General features: G+C 37.0%; 1 protein-coding gene across 2 annotated transcripts in view; it reads right to left on the bottom strand.

The window, feature by feature from the left end:
- cunh10orf67 (chromosome unknown C10orf67 homolog) overlaps positions 1 to 7,689 on the bottom strand; it is a 40,309-nt gene extending 32,620 nt beyond the window's left edge. The window contains exons 1-8 of one of the 2 annotated variants that reach the window (XR_013203695.1): positions 7,525 to 7,673; positions 7,234 to 7,354; positions 6,503 to 6,646; positions 6,330 to 6,404; positions 6,106 to 6,228; positions 3,367 to 3,505; positions 2,487 to 2,533; positions 2,327 to 2,392 (exon numbers count right to left, since the gene is read on the bottom strand). Coding sequence is in view for 1 of the 2 variants with exons in the window: in XM_077229457.1 (XP_077085572.1) it covers positions 2,327 to 2,392; positions 2,487 to 2,533; positions 3,367 to 3,505; positions 6,106 to 6,228; positions 6,330 to 6,404; positions 6,503 to 6,646; positions 7,234 to 7,354; positions 7,525 to 7,610 (801 nt within the window). In the remaining variant the exon portion in view is untranslated. Of the gene's footprint in view, positions 1 to 2,326; positions 2,393 to 2,486; positions 2,534 to 3,366; positions 3,506 to 6,105; positions 6,229 to 6,329; positions 6,405 to 6,502; positions 6,647 to 7,233; positions 7,355 to 7,524 lie in introns of both variants that reach the window. The other variant, XM_077229457.1, reaches the window with a different exon arrangement.
- Between the last annotated feature and the right edge of the window lie 2,808 nt (positions 7,690 to 10,497).

Here is a 10,497-nt window from a genome sequence, read left to right on the forward strand (position 1 = left end):
ATAAAGTAAATCCGGTAGAAAAACCCCCCGAGAAATTCAAACAATGACCGAATAATTGGAAATATGGAGAGGAGCTCAGCAGAACACGTCTACTCCATGCGGTACTCCATAGCGCCCCCTTATTATTTATTTTTAACAACAGATTCGAGTGACTCAGAGTGCACCAGATTAATGAATTTATCTTTAAAATGTACCAAATTTTCTCCCGGAGGAGCATGCCCCCGGACCTCCCTAGTGTTACAATTTTACCACCTCCGCCTCATTTTGAGCCAGGAAAAACCCTGTTTGTTGCATGTTCCCGGGACAGGATTTATGTACATTTTAGGGTTTGTGATGTCACCAACCCGGGAAGAATCTCGTTGTAGTCCCTACCAGCCATTTGTTGTAGTCCTTAAAAAGCAATTTCTGTAAAAGGAAATACTCCCTTTGCATTGAACTTTGAGCATAGTAAAATTGCAGATGTTGTTTATGCTCAAACAGCAACATTATGCACAAACTAAAGTTAAAAAAGAGAAATCGTAATCAAGGACCCCTTTAAAATTAAAAATGTCTTCCTTTAAAAAAAAGTTCTTCATTGCAGAACTTTAGTTTGTTTATTTATTTATGTATTTCAACAATTAATTTCATTTTCAGTGGTGATGAACTATATAGGGAAGGAGCCCCTAAAGGGACATGGTGTTGGAAAAAAATATGAAATGGGAGGAAAAGTCAAAGCTTTTGCGTTCTCTTGCAAATGTTTTGCGTTCCGAGAAACTTTACGTTTGCTCGCAAAACCTTTAGAGTATCTTGTCGGAACGCAAACATTTTTTGAGAGGGAACGCAAAACATTTGCAAGAAAACGCAAAAGCATTGACAAATATTTTTTCCTCCATCTCATATTTATGGGTTCCGTAATGTACTGTATGTAATAATAAAAGATTTTATTAAATAAATAAACTAACAATTGACAATAAACATCTGTATGCATACTGCATGCATACTCTTCTTTACTCTGCTGAAGAGCTGTGCTAATATGAGCGTTTGATTGCAGGGTAAATTATGCCAGCTTTGACAGGACCCTTGCTGCTTGTCTCCCAGCAACCCTGCAAGGCCAGAGGGAGACTTTTAACCTCCTAGACTCTGTGTGGCCGGATTCAATGGCTGAGTACCATAGAGTCTTTCACACTCTTTTTACGTTGTCCTCTGTGTTCATATTTTAATTCCAGCCATTGTGTGGCAAACATGGTGCATATTGTTCCTCGCAATCAACTGAAAAACTAAATCCTGTGTAAAATGATACTTGCTAACCACATTTTTTATATAAAACTGTCTGAATTTTAAGTATGTAAATGAACAATTTAGCATTCTGAAATAATTTAAAATGAATTAATATTGTATTTAAAGCTTTTGATGGAAAAATAAAGCAATAGGCTGGCATTTGAGCTAAGGACTTGTGAATACAAGGCAGCAGTCCAACTTAGAGCGTATTCAAAATGCACAACAAAGCACTCGGACCACATGGTTTCTTACTGTAGTGCAATAATATAAACTCTGGCATGGCCCCAATCTTAACACCACGCAGTGCTACTTCACACACACACTTCATCTTTACTGCACAAAAGATAAAACACTAAATAAACAATACTATATCAATACATGTCAAAAACGCTACCCCACGTCCATTCGCCAAATGTTTTACCAATATCAACATGCTACAATGTCAGCTTGATGCTGGATATCCTCAGCTGTGCTTGATCACATATCATAAAATAATTTAGGCTAGTTCTCCCTCATGCACCAGTTGCTGCATAGTATTTAATTCATGGTAATTTGCTCCGCTGGCATGCTTCTCTCTGCTCATAGAGCTAACACACGAGTAAAACATACAAAATTATTAGGGACAACATTGTCTGGGCTGCAAACCTGACATATGCTGCCCTATTTATCTTAGATGTCACACAGTAACCATTTCTGGTAAGGAGAATTATTTCCTGGGAGGATGGAAGGATTCTTGTATGTAATTGAAGTGAAAGGGGTCAATTATTTGAAGATTTAAAAGCAGAAATGTGAAGCTTACAATTTAAAAAGCACTTTCATTAATTCCTCTCCTAATACGTATTTTTAAAAGTTGTAAATTTGCATATAACTTTACACACAAAAGGTTAGCAAAATATTTGTTTACACTAAAATCATGTTAACGTGAACTTACATCTATTGTATTATTATATTAGTGTAGTGTCACTATAACATGCAACATATGCCTCAAATGCTGCCTTGAGCTTTAACTATTGAATCCAGAATTTTCCTTCAACAAATGAAAACATAAAAGAAAAAAGAAAAAACTCACCTTTTCTCTACCACTTTCTCTCTCAAAGTTTAACTGCATTTTCAGCTGTCCTTGTTCACCTGTCAACTAAAATAAATGGAAAATCAAAATGTTATAAATAAAACAAATGTATTTTACACTTAAACGTGTGTTTTTAACTTCTTTGTGTACTATATAATACCATTTGAAGGGCCTTTTTGCTGTCGTCCACCTCTGATTTCAACTGTGCTAAATTCAGAGTAAGAGAGAACATTTGTTTTAAAAAAAGGACAATATCTAGAAGAGAAACAAAGGCTGATGTCAGGAGCACAAAGACAGGACATCCACTTGTCTTTGTTCATCTTTTGCGTCTAGGGTCAGTGGACTGAAGCCCAGTCCAGGCATGCATGACCTGTTCTGGCTCAGGGTCCTGACAAGCTTCTGACCTGGTGCAATGCTGTTGACATGTCCACTCACATGCACTGACCAAACACAAACCACTAAGTTCAAGGGCCAAGTGTGTGTTGATGCCAAAGTGCTTTTATTTCCTTAGAGACTTAAGACCTGGACAGCTCTTATCTTTAGTCACAGCCAATGCAAAACATTTTAGCAGATGGTTCTTCACATTCTGAATGGAGATACATAAAAGGAGTTTATGTTCTAATAAAATGGAAATGTTTTTTGTAGCATTTCAAAAATAGGTGTTCATGCGTCATCAGAAAAAAACAGTGGCATAAAATATTCAGACGGTTACCAAAGTTACATAAGCAATGAATGAATATCAAACACTATGAGAGATAAAGGCCTGACCCTTGAGAATACACCTGTCTTGTGTTTGCTTTCTCCTCACAGACTCCCACAGAGTGTGAGATGATAGCTATGGTCTGACAAGTGTCCTCAAACATTGCGTTTAGAATGCTTACTACATCACACTCCAGGACAGATAAGGGAAAGAGTCTATATTTCCCAAACAAGCATTTGTGACATGTTTGTTTTTGTCCCAAAACCCACTGGAAAAAAAAATTAAACATCCTTTTTTATGTTTGTGGTTCAGCAAAAACCGAGCTAAAACATGACATTACCCAGACTCTGCTCTTTGGATTCCAGGACTCTGTGAATTTCTTCCAGCTCGACGTGCAACAAGTCAATGTTATCTTTTAGCTTTTCATTCTCTGACTTCAGTCTGCTTTTTTCTAGGTCCTCCGCTCCCTCGGTGCCGATCTGAAAAATGACACAAGTCCTTTTTAACTTTCCCTTTACAGCGCCAAACAAAAGCCACGCCGCTCAAGCTGCGTGGCAAATATGAGTGCCATTCAGTCACAAAGCAATCGTACAACTTTCTGCCTCCTACCATTTCCCCCTGAATAATAAAAAGCGAGAAACAAAAAAGCAAACACACTTAGAAGAGGGCAATCTCTTTTTTTCTCCTTTTCTCTCTTTCGGCCTTTTCTTCTTGCCCGGAAGAAAGACGGCAGTACATTACATACAAAGCCCATAATTCATGGGGACATTTTTATTGACAGGAATAATACATATCATACTGTTTGTGTGCCCCTGTCATTCAGGTCAATTTATTCTGGAAGTCAAGGAAGGCAGATGGGGCCTATCCACCCACAGTCTGGGCTCTGCTTTCTAACAAGCTCGGCAGAGCCAGGGTTTGAGGGGGGCGATTGGAGGATGGCTGAGCAGCCCCAGGGGGTTCGCAGAGAGCACAGTTTCCCGGGGGGGCTTGTTGCCTTTGTGCTGTCCCTCAGTAGCAGCGCTGCCTGTGTCACCAGGATCACATCACATGTCAGCGCTCTGAAGTTTGCAGACTGGGAGCCGCATGGAACCCATCAGGTTCCTGTGATATCCACGCAGTTGGCCCTCTACTTTGTACCGCAACAACCATTCATGCCCCGAACATTAACAGGGCTTTTGCATGCCTGTCACACTTAAGATTGTGCAGGCGTTCAAAGGCTTTCAAAGGATTTTCTTCTTTCACTTTCTTCACTCTGTCTCTCTCACTCTCATTCATAAGGAATTGTGATCATAAAGAGTTTTTGATTCCATTAAGTTCGTTTTTACGTTTGATGAATTTCCTTTTTTGTCACGTTTGGGATCATCTCAACATACAAGTCATGGTGCCATTTTAGTCACACTGAATTAACAAAATGTTCAGATTTATGAAATTTTGCATAAGGTTTCTTTAAACGGATTTAATCCCAGAATAAAAGAGCCATGTGTTATGAATGTGACTCCCCAAGTGTGACGGTCAGATGATGATGATGATGTACATGTCATGGACCAGAGGATTACTCTATCACTGATAGGAATGGACATTGATGCATCCAGCATGACAGAAATATTACTCCATGCAGGGTTGTCACTTCATCTTTCCCTCCCTGTTTCATTGTCATCATCTACTGTTGACTGTGAGGAAGTGGCGGAGATAGTAAACTTATGGATTCATTCATACTTACTGAACTTAATTATTCATCATCAAAGAGGAACAAAAAATTGTACTCCAAGGAATATTTTTCTGCCCTGTCTGAACAGTCCAACCTTTAACTCTGGCTCCACCATCTGCTGCAGTAACAGAACTACAGGTGATTAGCCATGCGTCTTTCCTGTGGGCGTGAGACTTCTCATTAGCACAATGAACAAAGCTCAACTCCACCAGGCTGCACTCATTTGTTACACTTTGAGTGGCAGGTTTTGTATGGCCGCTCTCCCAGCCATCTGCCTACACAAGCAGCCGTTTTGGTTGGACAGAACTCAAACACTAAGGGTGAGAGATAACTCTCAAGCGGAGTAAGAGGGGCATCCTATTAAAAAGACTAATAATAGACACCTCACTTATTGGCACCTGATAGCTCATTCATGTTGAATGTAAACCCCTTTTGCAAGGGCATAAAGGTAAGTAATTGATTTCACTTTGTGGAACGCAAGAACCTGCTTATTAGTGTATGGCCATTGGGCCAGGCCACTCCCAAGTACACTTCAGGCTATAATAGAGCAGGCCACTAAACAATAATTACCTTCCTGCTGGTCAATATCAACACATGCTGGATGACATTTAAGCAATCAAGAATCATATTGAAATCATTAATGATAAATGTAGTGACTGGCCAGGTAATGCTTCAGTGCAAAAGCATATATATATAGACATACATATATAGACATATATATATATATATATATATATATATATATATATATATATATATGTATATACATACATACATATATATATATATATATATATATATATATATATATATATATATATATATATATTACATATTTTATATATACTTATATATATATATATATATATATATATATATATATATATATATATATATATATATATATATATATATTATATATATATAGAATATCTTATTATTATCCATTTCAACATTGACAATAATAAGAAATGTTTCTTGAGCGCCAAATCAGCATATTATAACAATTTCTGAAAGATGTGACCCTGAAAAAGGGAGTATTGGCTGCTTAAAATTCAGCTTTGCCATCACATGAATGAATTACTTTTAAAATGTATTTGAATAGGAAACCGCTATTTTTGATGGCAAATTGGCGATCAAATTTCACAATATTAGTATTTTTTTCGCTGCATTTCAGCATTAGAAACTTTTTTTTTTTGTTTAAATCTTACTGTCCCCAACCTTTTGAATATTAGTGTATGCAGCATTACATAATATATATTCTGATCCTTCTCCATTACTTCTACGTGTTGATACAGTATTTACACACAGGCCTATAGTTCAACAAATGAAACACTATTGAGTTTTTGTGATGAATGGCAGTGTCTGTACCTCATATTTCTTCAGCTGTTCACTTATACACTCAATCTTCAGGTTCTTCTCCTGAAGCTCATTCAGAAGGTCCTTTACTCTTCCATCAGTAACATCACAAACCAGATCCGTGTCTTCCTTATTCTTTAAGAAATGCAATTGTGAAATTGTGAATTTTGTAACAAAAAAAATATCAAATTAAAAGCAAAATCTTTGATAATGTTCCAAACTCATTAAAAGCTTACCTTATAGCTGGCTTTGATCACCTGCATAGCATCAGAGAGCTGCTGCTGATAGCTTCTCCGGAGAACAGATAATTTCTTAAAATAAACCAGACACCAAATTGAAGTCAAGTTCAATGCAGTAGTAATGATCAATACAGAAGAAACACATTCAATGATTAAACTTGAATACAGACCTCTTTGTAGCAGTTTTCTTGATTTTTGATTTTCTCATTCATTCTTGAATAAAGGTCATCAGATTCTTCCTGCAGTTTGGTCTCATACTGAAAACCTATTATTTTCAGTTTCCTTTCAGTGTCTTCTTTAAACAAGTGCATTTCCTGAGATTAAATCAAATATTTTAAAACAGATTATTTAAGATTTAAGGTTGGAAATAAAAAAATCAAACTCCCAACAACAAATATTGATTTATTATCGAGCTGCCATCACAATACTGTAGATCTTTACCATAGTTCACTCTGAGTGATGGAACTAGAACGCGTTTAGTAGAGCGTTTATTCGGCTGCAAGCCTGCTAATCAATATGTTTAACTCTGCAGGCTAGAGGATTCCTTGTGAAGGCACTGTTCTTCACCACAAAGCCACCATATGGCCTCTCAGCAGGTGACCTGGGCAGCCCACAGTGAGGCCACTCAGAGCTAAAGTTAGAAGAATCTTGAACTAATAAGATGAAAAGCCAGCAACATGAATGAATACACTGAGTGTAACGTATAGCGGAATGCACTGACACAGTATCAGCTTTCTGAGGCTCTTTTTTGAAGAAAGAAGAACAAACTTGCATTTTTAGAGATGGCTGCAGATTGATAGCTGACAGATTGCTTCCTATTAAGTGTTATGAATAAACAGACCAAGCCTACGATAAAAAGGGACTGACTAAGGGCTATCTAAAGGTAACGTTAGATACACACCTTCTTAAGATCTGCAGTGTCGGCAGCGAGAATCTTTATATTTGGCAGCTCTGATTCGTCAGTTTGGACACAGGCATCTTGTCCAAAAAAACCTGCCCTCAACTGATTGGACAAAGAATACCTGAAGAGGGAGAAATGTAGTTGTTGTGAAATTAAGTTCAGATCCTAACGTTACCCTAGTGAAAAGATCGGCATAGTTCACCGGCAAAACTTAACGTTAGCTGAAGTTGATCTTGGATGCCTTCAGCAACTTTATAGCTTGTTTGCAAGATAGCAGAGAAAACTTCTTACCGACGTATTTCGTCAATCTCTTTTGAAATCAGCGTCTCCTCGGATTCATTCGCAATGCTGTTTATTCTCTTGTCGATAACGTCCATGACTCCAAACTACAGGGCATAAAATGCTACCGCACAGTATTTTTTGCTACAGATTTCTGGTGCGCAAAATGGTTGCCGTAGCAACAGAAACCAACGACTCAGAGATCACACTGCAACATGAGATAAACACTGAATAAAAAAATACAAGGTAATTTCGACTTTTTATCTCACAATTCTGACAATTTTCTCGAAATCCTGACTTTTTTTCCTTAGAATTGGACTTTATATCTCCCAATTGCTAGTTTATATCTCAAAATTCTGAGAAAGAACTTGTGAGTAAGTCAATATTTTAAATGTTTATATTCCCTGTTTCCATAGGACACAGTCGTTTCACATGGTAACGTTATATTATCTTTTTAAATAATAAAACGATATAGAAATGTTGTAAATAATTAAATTATTTAAACTGGCCTGTATGTTATTAATATGCATTAATTTGACAGAAATTTCCAGATTTTTTGTTGTTGTTGTTGTTGTTTTTTTAACAGGTGTTTTATATTTTGAATTTTAGGGTTAACGGAGATGTCCGTAAAATTGCTGGATAATTTCCGGGTAAGCTAGCCTAATTGTTTCTGTTATTTTATGGATTTATTTGTATATTGTAGGCTACATGACACTTGAGCAGTAGGCTGCTATATTAAAAAAGGTTAAGAACCATGCAAGTGTCATGTAAGATGATTTAAGTTATTTTCTCGGAGTTGCACAGGAAGTTTAGTTTAAAACAATTCCCGGCTAAAAATTTTGGCTTGAGCCAAAAACAGCAAATTGCTTTAATCCTGCAAGGACTAAATTTGATTTAAATGAACCTGCTCCACTTAGCAGAACAGATATTGACAAATGAAATTCCAAGTGCAATTCTGAAGCCCTTGATTAGCTCTAAACAGCTATCCTAATTCACCATGACAGCAGACTCTATGTTTATTAAGCATTTCTAGTCAATTCATATCTCGGACTGAAGACAGACAATAGACTTTGCATGTGTTTACATCCTTAATATATTTTAAGGGGGCTTTTGTGCACTTTCATGTCTCCAATCATAAAGCCCACTCTTCATTTTCAGACAAGGAAAAGTCCATTAAAATAGATTAGTCTGCCGTGGTCTGTCTAGATGGCATAATCTCTTTGAGCCTGGTTAAACAGCATAATCCCTGATACTGAAATATACTCCCCTGCATGGTGTAAACCCTACCCTCAGTGAAGCCGTCACAACAGCAGACTCTAGGTATGTCTCCTCCCCCTCAGAGACAGCGTTGCTTCTACTGTAAGAGTCTGCCCTGGGGCAAGCCAATATGGCCCTTTAATTAATCAGTGTAGTACTCTCAGTGGCTAATAGTGGAGATTTTTGGCTTTATTTTCACTGCATGGAGATTTCTCATCTTCATTTTGTATGCAGTCCAAAGCGGGTTGTTATTTCATGCGGTTCTCAGAAAGAGCTTTATCAGAATCAGAAAGAGCTTTATTGCCACGTGTGCTTGCACACACAAGGAATTTGTTTTGGTACTGAGGCTTCCAGTGGACATATACAAATACAACATGAAACATAATACTACAAATTATAAGAATAAAAAATAAAAATATAAATATATGAGAGTAAAACTATCACAGTTGGGTTTAGTCAGAATAGACATTTTCAGATTTACAGATTATGAACCTATTTACAGTGTTTTGAATATTATAAATAAATAAATCTACATATAAGTATCACCTGAGTTGTGGGATATTGCACTAAACAGTGGGAGTATTGCACTTACAGGCATATGCCTTGGGAGGAGTGTTAACTGTTCAGGAGGGAAATGGCCTGTGGGAAGAAACTGTTCCTGTGCCGAGATGTTCTTGTGGCCAGTGATCTGAGTCTCCGTCTTGACGGTAACAGTTCAAACAGGTGGTGTCCAGGGTGAGTGGACACCACCATTCTTGTAATGAATATCAATAACGTACGCATAATTGAGTATCAGTCAGGCATAAAGTGAGAGCAACCGTCTTGGAAATGCTTCTTTAACACACACCTAAATAAATGGTTTCAGTGTCTGATTGTCATTTTCAGCTCACACGACATGGGTATGATTTTGTATTGAAAGGCTTGTTTGTAGGCTATACACAACACAACTTTAAACTATATATTGATCATAATATGCTATGTAAAAACAACAAAATCTGCAAAGATATACAATATCGTATTTATTTGTTCAGAGGGTCTCAGTCAAGTGTGATAAAGTGTAAATTCTAATTCAAATTGAATTAAAAAAATAAATGTCTCCATGTTGAGCGCAATTTATTGAAAACAAACAAATGCTGTTTTATTTGTAATAGCTAAAATTCAATTTTGTTCTACCATGAAATGTACAATTTCACAACAAAATTCTTAATTTAAAGATTAAAATGTAACATTTACAGAAGTTTATTTTACAAAAAAAAAAGCTTTACTTTAAACCACTCATGTCTGTTAGCGGCTATTAAGAAACTGCTCTGAGTAGTTCTGCATCATAATGATGAGGCAGGCATAACTTTACAGAAAATGGAGGGTATTTTTTTTTAAAGACAGGTCAAGCAACAAATTCCCTAAGACATGGCCCACCAGCTGACAATGCAAATCAGTCTTAATTCATTTATTCTGAACCAGCACTCTGCAGAAGCCTTGGGGCCCCAGTGTGAGCCTGAGGAGAGCTATATGCTGAAAGGGGTGTTGTCACATGGACTCCATTCATGGGGACCATTCTGAGGAAGAATCAAATCTAACAGAATGACTGGGGAAATGGCTGCTCTCGGAAGGGACAACAATCATTATATTGCCTATTGAAACTAATTTATGCAAATTATGAAAATGCTTCACAGATGTATTTATATTGCACATTTATGTATAAATAAATGTTCCAGGCTCTCGTTAGTG

The sequence above is a fragment of the Siphateles boraxobius genome, unplaced genomic scaffold (assembly GCF_051911475.1).
Source record: "Siphateles boraxobius isolate OS27281-9 unplaced genomic scaffold, OSU_SipBor_1 1, whole genome shotgun sequence".
Classification (NCBI taxonomy): Eukaryota; Metazoa; Chordata; class Actinopteri; order Cypriniformes; family Leuciscidae; genus Siphateles; species Siphateles boraxobius.